Below are 14696 nucleotides of genomic sequence, written 5' to 3'. Positions count from 1 at the left end.
GTACCCATAGCAGTGCTGCTGATTTGAAGGTACACATTGTCCACAAATGTGAAATAGTTATGGGTGAGGACAAAGTTACAAAGTTCAGCCACTACTGATTGTGGATTTCACTGTTTGCTCTATCCTGTAACAGTGACACAAAGAAACAAGTCTACACACAAACTCATCTTCTGATACTTAAAAGAGTGGAATCTACTGCGTGCATACTGGGTGAAATTCACAGGGCACGCAAAGTTCTATGCATCACCTTCATTGCAATTAAACCTTCTAACCAGAGTTTAAAAGTAGGACTGAAGTGCATAGATAATATGCTGAATTTAGGGATGAATTTCACTCTGATTACTGTACATTTAAGGAGTGCACAGAAATACACAACTGCATACAGTACAAACAACCAAATGCACATACTTGCACTCCCGCATGAAACTCTAAAGCCTGTCTTCACTGTGTAATTGACTTTAACCTCAGCTCTCAACAAAGTACTTGTAAATTAATCTAAATTTCAAAACTGAAACAAAGACAGTATTTTTTCCCAAAATTGGGAAATATATAAATGGGACTTTTATAAAAAAGTATCACCAAAAATCAGAGATCATAATCCTGAACTGAAGTTGAACATGCAAAGTTAAGTGACTGAGGAAATCTGGAAAGAGTGATGTCACCAACTTGAATATATTGAAACCTTAGTCGTTTTAGGCCAGGCTGCAAACTAGGAGTATCTGAAAAAGACAAAGAACTGCAGAATGCACTGTTACATGCACTGTCAGTCATAGTAAGTGCTCAAAATGTTTGAGCTGGTTTAAGGGATTACTGAATGGTTATCTGGGTGGGTGCTATAATGTAGAAAGTGTGCAATTTGAAGATTACTGGAGCTGTCTATTAGAGATAAAGTTGTAGAAGAGAAATAGGTGGCACTCAAACAGGAAAAGGAAAAGAGATAAATTCCTAAATTTAAACATTGTCATAGATTAGGTACTCGTGTTATTTATATACACAAGCCTCCCAGAGTGATGGGATCATGAAAGTATGTATACCAGAAAATAATCAAAACAAACCTGAAAGTTCAGAAAATGAAGAGAATGTTTGCCAGAATTTACACAATATATGGAAATGGCAATAGATATGAGGAATAAGACATTGCATCTAGCAGAGTTATGACAGGCTGAAGCATTTGTTTGTGCAGTAGGAAAATAGATCAATTTTCTAAACAAAGATCTTCGTTCTCCAGTTTCAGAACACAACTGAATTTTTTTTTTAATTTAAAAAAAGACTGGCCTTTGAGGTTAAAGGACTCTTGGTTGGAGAGTACACTGCAGTCTTCAGGCGACCACCTAGATGGAAGCATGAGCTTCTCTATGAAGAAAAATGAAGTCACTATCTAAAAACTGGTACAGATATTACAGTCACAGCCAGTGGTGTCCGGAGAACTGCTGGGAAACAGCAAGTGGCAGCAGCTCATTTGCAAGAGGAAGAGTTGGACGCTGATCAAGAAGAAAGAAAAGAGTTCTGTGGCCCAGAAAAACCCTGTAACCTAGCAGACTGGAGACAAGAAGCCTGAACAAGTGACCAAATGTTGTTATGGAAACTGTCCAGCCTGAGTGTCACTTAGCTGTTCTGAAAGGAAGACTTGGCTGGAGCCACTTTTCTGTTCACGTTCCAGTTACGAGGTTTTGATCTAGTCATAAACCTGAGTGGCACCCCCTCAACTATTTTTGTAGTTTTTAAATATACTTTCAAGCCTTAAACTCATTCACCATCATCCTGTTTGCCCCTTGAACAATGCACAGATTCTAGTTTTGGTAAGTGCATTGGAGGGAAGAGACTGAAGGAATCATCTTGGAAGTAACTGCAGCCTGAATCAGATTAATTCATTTACTGAATTCCACTCTATTTGGGCCAAAGGAAAGTGTCAAGCCGAATTCGAGTTTCAAAGGAATTTCACAGCAAGAAAGTCACTTCTAACGTTAGTAAATTCCACTCTCCTCAAAGTCATCTGATCCATGGCTCTGTTCTATCACTAATGTCTCAGCTAGGGTAAATAGATTTCCTTGAAATATGTACCTTGATTCGCTTAATTAATTAATATATGGAAACTGATTCACCCCACATAACTCATTTTATGCCAGTTTAATTCCTTTGACTTCAGTGGATTTATACCAGCACACAACTAGAATAACTCCAGGGTGAATTTGGTCTATAATACACTTGCATTTGGTCTCAGTTTCAAGATGTTTGTGTGACTTCCCTCAACCCCCTGCCAATGCCCCAAAACCAGACATTTCACAATTTATTCACTCTAATTTAAAAGAGCTAAATAACCGGGGATAGCCAGAGATCCCAATTACATATGGAAGACCGTGCAGACAGGTTACAATATAAATTGAAAGGCAGTATATAGCAACAAGCATCAAACAAGGACTGATAGGCTGTTGAGACAAGGAACCAAGTATGCATCTTAGTACCTGGTAAGACTTTTACCATTTCTATAGCATTATTCTACATAAATAAAATTTAACCATCATCATTTTTTGGTAGTTACATAGCACCATTCATCTAATGATCACAAAGTGCTTGAGAAATATCAATTAATGTTCACAACCACCATACAAAGTCATTATTCCTGTTTTTTTCCCCAAATTGGGAAACTCAGGCATAGATAATAAGCGACTTGTCAAACTGAAAAAAGGAGGGGAATTTCAAGGCCAGGATTAGAACTCAAAAATTAATGGCTACTAGTCCCATGCTCAGTCCATCAGACAATGACTCTCAGTTGGAAAAAAGATTAATAAACTGAAACCATAAAACCAGTTGAGACTTTAGTCACCAAATTAGAAGTGAAAAGTTGCTAATGTCCTGTACATGCTATCGAGCTACAGATATTGTGCTCTCTTTTGTATTAGCAATGGTTTTAGACTGGAAGGGAATGGAGTAGAGAAGGAAGCTCTGTAAGAGTGAAAAAACAATTAAGAACAAGAGTTTGGAACTGAGGACTTGTTCCCACAAAGCATTTAAACCTGTTCTTGCATATTAGCAATTCCATTAAATAATGTTATTCATGTGCCTAGAATTGTGTCTTTTGCCTAAGACTGATGCTGGAATAGAAAATAAAAAAAAACCCACCATATAAAGAGAAAGTAACTAACACAGGAGACACAAGAACATATACAAGTGGCTTCCAAATTGCTATATTTTTTGGTAGATGTATCATTGCCTGGGACAAGCTGCCTGGTGACAAGTTACTTTGCTTAAAAATGTTTTTTCTAGTCACCAGGTTCATTATTTACTGGCAAATAATGAAACAAAATGTTCTTGCTTCTCAAATATCCTTACAGTCTCCTCTTTGGGCTTTGTTAACACAGGAAGGTTCTTTTCCCTGCTTCTCTCCACTTCACCTTCTTTACTTTATGGAATTCCATTAGGATTTGAATTATAAGCAGCATAAAATGCAGAGCTTTTTAAAGCACAAAACAAACTCCACAACTTCAGAACTCTTCATCAACCCTACCCACTAGTATAATTCAATATTTCCCCTTCATTTGAATAATGTGAGCTGACAAGGTAGTCAAAACCTATAACCATCCATTAGCACTGTCTGCAGAACACTACAACCCTAAGCCATTCTACCACTTACAAAGAAAATTGATGTTACCTGAATATTAAGCCTTCCTCTGTGGGCTCCAAGGCCATATCGCTTTACTGTAGAAGCATGGAGCTGGAAATCAGTAATTTTTAAAGTCTCTAGACCAAGTGGTGGGCAACCTGTAAAACAAAGTTTTATTTTAAAAAAAATGAGGAAAAGAAATATATACACACAAAAAGAGCTTTGGATAATATACGTGTGTGCATGAGAGAGAAAGACAGAAATAGGTCGGATCCTCAGCTAGTGTAAATCGGTATAGCATCAATGAAATCAATAAGATGGTGGCTGCTCCATTGAAGTCAATGGAGTGATGTTGATTTTCATCAGTTCAGGATCTGGTCCTTTAAGTTTTCATTAATAGTTCTTTTTCTTTGCCATACCCTTCCTTTTCCACAGATATGCACAGTATTTCCTGTCAAGTGCTTGTCAGTACAAAATGCCAGCATTTATTTTTCTCTTTTGGCATTTGCTACTGTGTCAAGTTATGTTTTCAATTAAAGCACATTCTGGACACTTCAAACAAACACTCACACACATTGTACAACAGAAAGGTCTGCAAGGCCACACTGTAACGCTCTGCTGGAGCAATGAGTAAGCACAAATAGGACAAATTTGAAACAAGAAGCCATCTCTGTAAGCTTCAAATGGTGCCAAATTTTGAACAAAAATAGCAGATGCCAGTACTATATAGTACTGCAGCAAAATCCAGCCTTAAGATCTTACTTTGGAAGATAGACATCAGAAAGATCCTACAAAATCAGAAAAGTTCTAGTCTAAGGTACTTATATGACCTCCATTACCACAAACAGTATCTGTGCTCCTCACAATCTCCAACATGTTTATCCTTCTATCAGCCTTTGGAGGTAAGTAAGTTCTCTTAACTTCTCATGGAAGGGAAATGGACGCATAGAGAGAAACAGGAGTCTGAATCCAAGTCTCTCAATGCTAGCATTCTAACCACGACTAGATCATCCTCCCTTTCTGCTTTGATTTAGCGCTGTGAACACAGTCTTACATATGCTATAGCTACCAAGGAATTATCAATGCATGTAAAACTTGGATCCAAGACTATAACAGGGTTCAAAAAAAGAACTAGATAAATTCATAGAGGATAGGTCCATCAATGGCTATTAGCCAGGATGGGCAGGAACAGTATCCCTTGCCTCTGTTTGCCAGAATGGGTGACAGAGGATAGATCACTTGATGATTCCCTGGTCTGTTCATTCCCTCTGGGGCACCTGACATTGGCCACTGTCAGAAGACAGGCTACTGGGCTAGATGGACCTTTGTTCTGACCCAGTATGACAGTTCTTATGTAGGTTCAGGTCTAGATTGAAACCACGCATCTGAAAGTCAGAGATGTCTGGATTTGAGGATTTGATCCAGGCCGATCTCCAATCATCATACACAAACTGATAGAAAAGACCTAGGATTTCTTGTTCTCTCCCTTAGCTCATGAATGATGTAAACTCCTCCTGGAAAAATGGAACTGGGATTATGCTGCAGAACAAACTGCAAGTATTGTTTTGCTTACCCTTAGAAAAAAGGTTTGGACACTTAATCAGCAATGGGGCTGATTTTTGGCCTCATTGAAGTCAAGGGCAAAACTCCTGACTACAACAGAGACAGGAGTGGGACCATTAGGATGATAAATGCTTAATATGTATTTTTTTAAACACTAACAATGGGCTCAGTGCTGCACAAGAGACAAAAATGCAGACAGACCCTGCTCAGAAGAGCTTTCAATCTAATTAACAGAAACAGAGAAGAGACAGGATGCACTGGGAAAAACAGAGGAAGGAGTAGCTTAGGGGGAATTTTGTTTGTTTTAATTATATTTTGTTATATATGAGTGTTTCATCTTACATTGTTCCCTAAACAAGACAAGCCTTGGGTTCTGAAAGACCTCTATTGGGAGTAAGTTATGCAGCTGAGAAGAACTGGTAATAAGAACTCCCTGTCTCACTCCTACAAATTCAACCCTCTGGACAGATTTAGGACTCAATCTAAAGGCATGATCCTGCAAACACTTCTGCACCTGAGTACATTCATGTATATAGTCCCAGGAACTACCTACGGTTAGGCAGACATGTAAGTGCTGGCAGGATTAGACACTAAGGTATCATGATGATAGAAGTGAATGCATGTGGCTTTGCCATGCTTGAAACTTCATAAAACCAATCATACTGGAGTGTAGCATTTAGAGTGTTAAGCTCTTCAGGGCACAGACAGTATCTGCCTCTATGTTTGCACAGTACCTAGCAGCAGTGGTCCCCATTTGTGATGATCAGAGTTTCTAGATGCTACCATAATATTTAAAAGGTATAATAATAAATTAATGATATGCCTCATTTAAAGTGCCTTTCACACTAAGGGCATGAGGGCATGGAAAAATCTTTTAAAGAATTCTGAGAAAAGCAGTTACTTTCACTCAAAACTTAAGATAGATTTTCAACTATAGTCTCCATAGGTGAAGGCTAATGCACTCAGTCAGTGAAACATGAAATCACCAGAAAAAAAAAATTAAGAAAAATCAAATGTTGCCCCAGCTCTGATTGAAAATTTTGACCTTAAATAAAAGCCATCTGATTTCCTCCAGTCACAGTCCCTCCTTCTCTGGCAGCCATACCAAACTGGGAATGGAACAACATCACTCTTCATAAAGGTTTATCTGCTACCAACTATTAACTTGCTAATATTGGTGGTGATCTTGGTGTCAAGTCTGTTGTTTAGAGCAGCAAACGTGTATGGGATTTGTGATTTTTTCACAAAAGGCAATCTTTGATTTTGCTTTAAAGTTGAGGTCCCTATAATAAAGGATTTCTAACTTTTTAGGAGAGTCAGTTGTTTCACTTACATGTCAATTCCATCACCACCACAAATGGTAAGGAAAGTTTGTACCATTTACAGAGTTTACCAAACAAAGGGTTTCAATCTATTAAATGGGGTGGGAGAGTGGGGTGGAAATGGGAAAGTTTCGAATAGGACATGGTCTGATAATCTTCAAGGTACTGAATATAAGACACAGCAACCCATCTAAAATTTGCCAGTCCACTACAGGTACAACTATTTAAAAAAGTCCTTTATATGAGTCTCCTTTTTGGTTAGGTTTCAGCTTTGTTTTCTTGAATTTTTAATTTATTACCAGTAATTCATTTTGAGAACATGTATAAAATTACCAAACATTCAGAGTTTGACATTTGGCTCCTTGCCAGTACTGCATTATTGACCTTGTATGCTTACTTGCCCATTGACTTGATCTTTTTAATCAGGCTACTCTAGGTAAACTGAGGCAATCTAATTTCTTTTCAACAAATAATATCAAGCAAAGAGATCAAACTTACAGCGCCTCTCAACACTGCACATTTTAATATTCATTTTAGTACTGTTCATGTTAATTTTGAAAAAATCATGTGTAAGCTGCAGAAACTGTAACTACTCAGAGAGCTTCATATCTTGTCAGGTTCAACAGAAAATTATCTGATTATCTGGGCATTTCTTTAATAGGAAGATTCATAATAGGAACACAGGAAATTCAACTTTGGCTTTCAGTGACATTATGTAGATAATGTGCAGGTTAAAAATGAGTCCCCAACTAAATCTGTCAATATCCAACCATATTGATAAAGCTTTACAGAGATAATTGATTCCCTGATCTTTGACAATGTCAGAAAAAAGCAGAACATAATTTACTTTCACAATAGGAAGTGAACAAGTCACAAAGAATGATAAACATAAACTTTAGTCGCCTGGCTAAAAACAGGTCTTATGCTAAAATGTTATGCATTATTTTCAATTGGCAATAGGTGCTAGATTTAGGAGGAGTGTTTGGGTCCAGATTAATTAATTTCAGGTCCTGGTTAAGATAAAAGTTTGCATTTAAATTTCACAGTATTTGTATTTTAAGAGTTGTTCTTGTGAAATTTCTCTCTCAAATGGTAGAAATCTTGTCAAATATCTATTTCAGGCAGAAAAACAGATCCTTCCTGCATTCAGCTCTGACCCAGGACCAAAATCACATAGGTGAGGAGATGACACTGATTTAGGGATTTCAAATTGTTCAAAACAAAAAAACAAACAAATCCAAAGTGGTTTGGGTTAGAAACATAGTTTAGGGACTGAGGTCCCAGTTCAGCAAGTTTCTTATGCATGTGCCTACTTCTAAGCATTTGAACTGTCTCACTGAAGTCAATGGGACTGCTCACTTGCTTAAAGTTAGGCATGCACTTAAATATCCTGCTGACTCATGGCCTAAATGGTGTGAAAGTATCCTCAGAATTTCAGAAAATGTTTAAAAGCTGTAGGTAAAACCCATCAATATATAGCATGGTTTATTCTAATTAGAGGCTAACTTGTCTGCTGGAAAACATTTAGAGGTACAGTACCTCTTAGCCATGATGCAATGTCCATTCCTTCAGATAATGCCTAGTGCTATCTTGGTGGATGGTGTATATCACGGCTAAGACCAGTCAGCATTTCTGATGCAGCAGCAGCATTAGCCAAGACATTAGCCGTAACTTTTCTGTATGGCAGGGACTTTGAAGATGGTTTCAAATACACACTATTATCCTGCAATCTGTACTTGCAAGACCATAGTATTGATCAGCCGAAGTTCCATTGTAATTTAGAGTGCATGGAGCTGAAAGGTAGGCAACACTCATGCAGAACCAAAGCCTAGCTCAAAGGCTCATGATTAAGTGAGCAGTTGCTCACATAAGCAGTCCCACCCACTGATTTCTAAAGGATCACAACTGGGAACAAATGCTCACCAACATAATGGGTTCATAATTCAGTAGGAAGGTGAGCCTACTGTGATGGGTTGGATCACAGAAACCCCCTTGGGGCTGCCAACTGATGTGAGAAGACTACTTCCACCCCTGCTTTCCCTGTCAGTTTGGGACTCCAAAACCCTGCCTGGTTGTGCCAGACAGGCTTGCTGGCTACAAACACAGACCCAGGTCTGAACCAGGTCCCACAAACTGCAGGCTTAACTGAAAGCAACTTAAGAAATGTTCCTATTCTAACACTCAGATGCCCAACTCCCAGTGGGGTCCAAACCCCAAATAAATCCATTTTACCCTGTATAAAGCTTATACAGGATAAACTCAAATTGTTCACCCTCTATAACACTGATCGAGAGATATGCACAGCTATTTACCCTCCCCAGGTATTAATACATACTCTGGGTTAAATAAGTAAAAGTGATTTTATTAAATTTAGAAAGTAGGATTTAAGCGGTTCCAAGTATTAACAGACAGAACAAAGTGAATTACCAAGCAAAATAAAATAGAACACGGAAGTCTATGCCTAATACAGTAAGAAAACTGAATACAGATAAAACCTCACCCTCAGAGGTGTTCCAGTAAGCTTCCTTTTACAGATTAGTCTCCTCCTAGTTTGGGTCCAGCAATCACTCACACCCCCTGTGGTTACTGTCCTTTGTTCCAGTTTCTTTCAGGTGTCCTTTGGTGGTGGAGAGGCTATTTCTTGAGCCAGCTAAAGACACAATGGAGGGGTCTCCCAGGGGTTTAAATAGACTCTCTTGTGGGTGGAGACCCCCCCCCTCATGTAGTATCCCAGCTACAAGATGGAGTTTTGGAGTCACATGGGCAAGCCACATGTCCATGCATGACTCAGAACTTAAAGGTAGCAGCCATGGCTTGCATGCTACCTTGAACGTCCTCAAGTAGACTTCTTATGTGGATTGGAGTCTTCCAAGATCTATTGTTCGTTAAGTGCCCAATCAAGAAACACTTAATTTGCACATTCAAGAAGCTGACCAAATGCTTTACTAAGGCTACTTAAAAATCAAGCAAGTACACAGCCAATATTGATAAATTTGAATAAAAAAAATGATATATGCATCCAAATAGGAGGAATAGATTCAGTAGATCATAACCTTTACAAAGATATGTTACATGGCATATGTAACATAAAAGGTATTCCAGTTATGTCATATATACATTTGTAAGCAAGTGGACTCATCCCTGTGGCACCTCCTGTTAGTCTCTTCCAGGAATTAGCTTGTTTCCAGCCTTCAAGTCCCCTCTGCAGGCCACTGACCCACTGTTTCCAGCCCGTGTCCCTCCCAGACCCCAGTGCCCATTATCTGGGATGCTTCCCCCTGGCAGTGCACACCTTAGTCTCATGGTCTCCCCTCCCCGGGGAACCCCCACACCCTAACCCCACCTCACCTCAGTTGTAGGATATTGCCAGTCACCAACTCACCCCTGCACCCTGGGGTGGGCTGCAGTGTCAGCCACTCATCATAGGCAAGGTTGGGTCTGGACCTGCTACCTCTCTCTGCAACCGAGTGCCTCTATGGGGCCTTGGACAAGGCCCTGCAGCCTGGGGAGTTGCCAGCCTGGAGCTTCCCAGCCCCTCTAGCCTTTCCCCAGACCTGCCTCACTCTAGGCACCCTTAGCTTCCCAGCAGCCAGGCCCCTCTCTCTCTCTCTGAAAGCAAAGAGAGACTGAGTGCTCCCTGGTCCACTGCCCTCTTATAAGGGCCACTTGTGGCCTGATTGGGGCGTGGCCCAGCTGTGGCTACTTCCCCAATCAGCCTAGTAGCTTTTCACTTTCCACAGCCCTCTCCCAGGGCTGTCTTAAACCCCTCAGGGCAGGAGCCAGTTACCACCCCGCTACAACATTCATAAGCATGTTTTCATAAAGCCTTATGGGATGCAACATCACACCTACATCCCCAATTACTGAAGTAATTATAACTTATACAAGTAACTGGTAGAGGAACCGCAGTGCTAACCCTGATGCTCAAATGTTCACAATTCTTTATTAAATTTAGGAAATATACATCCTTGGAACTACAGATCAATTTCAGCAATAGACAAATATTTACTGTGTGGACATGGAAAATAATAAAAGTCAGTTAGCCTAGCTCAACTGTTAATTTCTTCTTTTTTGTCTTCTGAATCAATTTTTTTCAGGTAAAAACACAGATTGTCGTATATTTTGTTATATTTAATAGACACAATTTGGAAATCAGCTCTCTTTTGTTGCTCTTTTGGGGCAAAGCAACCAAATTGGCTATTTTATTTTTAAAAGATTTCTCATCAATTCTAGTTGTATATTTTGTTCTTCTATTGGGAAAAAAGTTTCCTTGTTATTTATTTATGTATTCATATTTATCATTTTAAAGAGATGTATCTATGATCATATTGAATTCTCACAAGAAAATCCACGCTTGTCTAACTCCTCGCCACACAGTGATATTCAGATCTGTAAATGGAGAAATATTTTCCCTGTGCAGTCTAACAGGCTCCTCACCATTTGGAAGCAGAATTTACTTTGGCTGCTTATTTATTTTTTATGATTCTAAATGTGTTTTTGCTCCTGGAGCTTTGTCATTTTTAAATAGATAAGAATCCCACTGCACTTCAACATGTTTATTTAATTTAGAGTTTATGTTATAGACACACAATCCAGGGGAAGATTAAAGGAGGTCAAGACACTGCTGATATTTATTTGATATAGAATCATCCATACAACAATAATGGCTTTGGCTCTGTATATTTTTCAGAGACATCTCTAGCTATACATTTGGGGCTTGATGTTCAGGCTTGGGAAAGACTTCCAATGATTTCAGACGGAGCTGAATCAGGCCCTCATAAGCTGAGCTCAAGTAGTTCACTACAGTTTGGCTAGAACTGATTTTAGTTAAAGCAGTGGCATTTCTGTGAATATCTACACTATGGGCTCGATTTTCAGAGATGCTGAACAACCACAGCTCCCAAACTTCAGAAGCAGTTGTGGGTATTCAGCCCTCCTTAAAAATGAGGCCCTATAATGCTAACTTTTTTAATATGTCAAGACACATGTGGGTCAAATCTTGGCCTCATCGCCCAAACCCTGCCCTGTATGAACAGTGGTGACGGCTTTTGGGTGCATCCAGTAATAGACACCCTGCCATTGCATGTGGGGCCATTTTGATGCTCTGCTGTTTCTTTTGCCAGAAGCAATGTGTCACTGTAATCATTACTGATTTGTGCCTGCTATAGATGGCAGGAGACATGCTTACCAGATCTGGGAACAGCCTTCCCCTTTTCCTGAACCCCGCTGCTCGCTGCAAACCTGACAGGCCTATCTGTTAGCACAGTACAGTCTTGCTCTTCCCTTTGGCCAATCACGCTCAGAGCACTGCTGTTTCTGTAGTTTGAATCTCAGATTCCCCTTTTCCTGTCCTGAACACTATATGGGGTATAGGCAGGATTCAGGCCCCAATCAAGCAAAGGACATGGTTAACTTTACGTTAACTTGAAGTCAATGGACTACTTACATGCTGAAAAAAGTTACTATGGTGCGGTGTGTGATTGCTGGTGAGAATATGCTTAAGGTTGGCGGGTTGTCTGTGGGCGAGGACTGGCCTGCCTCCCAAAGCCTGTGAAAGCGAGGGATCGTTGTCCAGGATGGGTTGTTGATCACTGATGATGCGTTGGAGAGGTTTTTAGCTGAGGAATGTAGGTGATGGCCAATGGAGTTCTGTTGGTTTCTTTCTTGGGCTTGTCTTGGAGCAGGAGGCTTCTAGGTACACATCTGGCTCTGTTGATTTGTTTCCTTATTTCCTCGTGAGGGTATCGTAGTTTTGAGAATGCTTGGTGAAGATCTTGTAGGTGTTGGTCTCTGCCTGAGGGGTTGGAGCAAATGCAGTTATACCTCAGCGCTTGGCTGTAGACGATGGATCGTGTGGTGTGTCCGGGATGGAAGCTGGAGGCATGAAAGTAGGCATAGTTGTTGGTGGGTTTTCGGTATAGGGTGGTGTTAACGTGATCGTCACACCGCACCATAGTAACACTAACTCAGGAACCAATCCATGCAACAAACCTTGATGCCAACTCTGCCCACATATTTACGCCAGCAACACCATCACAACCAGATCAGCCACAACATCACTGGTTCATTCACCTGCACGTCCACCAATATAATATACACTATCATGGGCCAGCAATGCCCCTCTGCTATGTACATCGGCCAAACTGGATAATCCCTCTGTGAAAGGATAAATGGACACAAGTCAGATATTAGGAATGGCAATATACAAAAATCTGTAGGAGAACACTTCAACCTCCCTGGACACACAATAGCAGATTTAAAGATGCCATCCTGCAGCAAAAAAACTTCAAGACCAGATTCCAGAGAGAAACTGCTGAACTTCAGTTCATTTGCAAATTTGACACCACCAGCTCAGGATTAAACAAAGACCGTGAATGGCTAGCCAACTACAAAAGCAGTTTCTCCTCCCTTGGTGTTCACACCTCAACTGCTAGAAGAGGGCCTCATCCTCCCTGATTGAACTAACCTCGTTATCTCTAGACTGATTCTTGCCTGAATATTTATACCTGCATCTGGAAATTTCCACCACATGCATCTGACGAAGTGGGTATTCAGCCACGAACCTTATGCTCCAATACGTCTGTTAGTCTATAAGGTGCCACAGGACTCTGTTGCTTTTTACATTTCCAGACTAACACGGCTACCCCTCTGATACTTACATGCTGAAAGTTTAACACCTGGTTAATAAGTGCTTTGCTGCATCCGGATCCTAATCTTCAATATTTTACTTGCATTTTTGAAGCAAATCCTGCAATCCTTTTGTTGTACTTATTCAGACAAAATAAACCTATTGGAGTCAACCTAAGGACTACGAGCTTTGGACAAAGTTAATATAAATTTTAATCTTTTGAGCTTTCCCTATGAAATGTGTGGCTGAATAACTCACCTTCCAGTAATGGAACATTCTGTACAGAAAGCTCTAACTAATTCTGTCCATATTCTATGCCTCTTCAAATTTAGCTCATCATTTAAAATCTATTATGTCACGGGCATGCAAAGTATTCTAAACATGCAGTGCACCTGAAAGGATTTTATCTGAGCAGTAACAGCCAAGCAGCTTTTTAGTTGAAAATATGTTTTGATTGCTTTGTGTCATTAAATATTGCCATGAACAGCCTTTGTGGGGGCTGGATGGAATGGAACAACATCCTCCATTCAGTCTAAATAATTAGTTGTATTTATAGTCTTGGACCATTTTGGGGGAACATGTTATAGCTAAATTCTGCTGTCTTGAGGATGCGCTCACTAAGTGTGAAATGTTCACAGATGTTTATGACTCACTTACACGGTATGCTACCCTAGCTTTTCTGGAGGATCCAAGTTCATGGATTTAGCTGTGCGTGCTTCTGCTCGTCTTCCTCAGTTTCTTATGCCCACTATAATTCTCTTCTGCTTTCAGTTCTGGTCACCAATTCCCCCACCCCCATTTAGGTGAAATACTAAAGGCAGATGAAGGTTGCTCTGCCACTTGCTTCACTTTTAATTCCACTTCCATATAAAGAAATTCTTAGTGCACTAATGAAACAGAGCAGGCTATCTGTGAGCTTACAACAAATCACGTACATGCTAGGTGCAATACTGAATTTATAGGTCCAGATCAAAGATGGAGTAGGGGAATAAAGATACTCTAAAAACACTAGTCCATCCTAGGAAAGCACTGATTGTACCCTAGCCTCCCTTCAAAACCATGCAACTTTCTAATGCACACAGCAACCACTATATGGGGTTTAAGAGATTGGGGATTTTCCACTTAAGGAAGGGGTAATGTTTATCCCAGTGCTATAACATCCACTTCCCCTTATGGTACTACTGTAGAAACCTAAAGAAGACCTGCAGTTACGTTGTAACCATAGGAAGCAGCTCTGATGAGAGAGATTCCTTTTATGCTAAGCCTATAGGACCTGGTCTAAAGTCCACTGAAGTCAACTGGAGTCTTTCCATGGGCTTTGGATCAGGCCTAGAGGTGGCATAAGACTGCGCTGTTTACACAGAGTTAGGAGAACTATTCCTGGTAAATAACATATTCAATGAATGTCTCTTACATAAAAAATTATCCATGAATGGACTTTAATAAATCTCAATTATTGAACATTTTATGGGAACACATTTCAGACTATGTGCTGTTGGTGAATTGGTCACTTTAATTACTAGTTACTTGTGATTTGTAGTGTGTCATTGATCATTGTTTCATGTACCATGTGCTAGGTAAT

At 39.9% G+C, this 14696-nt stretch overlaps 1 protein-coding gene across 4 annotated transcripts in view; it reads right to left on the bottom strand.

Annotated features, from left to right (window-relative positions):
* Positions 1–14696, bottom strand: part of CPXM2 (carboxypeptidase X, M14 family member 2) — a 126331-nt gene that overhangs the window by 76718 nt on the left and 34917 nt on the right. For all 4 annotated transcript variants that reach the window (XM_045025689.1, XM_045025688.1, XM_045025691.1 and 1 more), the window contains one exon: positions 3650–3759. In XM_045025689.1, the coding sequence (XP_044881624.1) occupies positions 3650–3759 (110 nt within the window). The remainder of the gene's footprint in view (positions 1–3649; positions 3760–14696) is intronic.

This window comes from Mauremys mutica, chromosome 7, assembly GCF_020497125.1.
Source record: "Mauremys mutica isolate MM-2020 ecotype Southern chromosome 7, ASM2049712v1, whole genome shotgun sequence".
NCBI classification, from domain to species: Eukaryota; Metazoa; Chordata; order Testudines; family Geoemydidae; genus Mauremys; species Mauremys mutica.
Note: the sequence above shows the minus strand (reverse complement) of the source record. Positions and strands in the feature narration are given on the sequence as shown.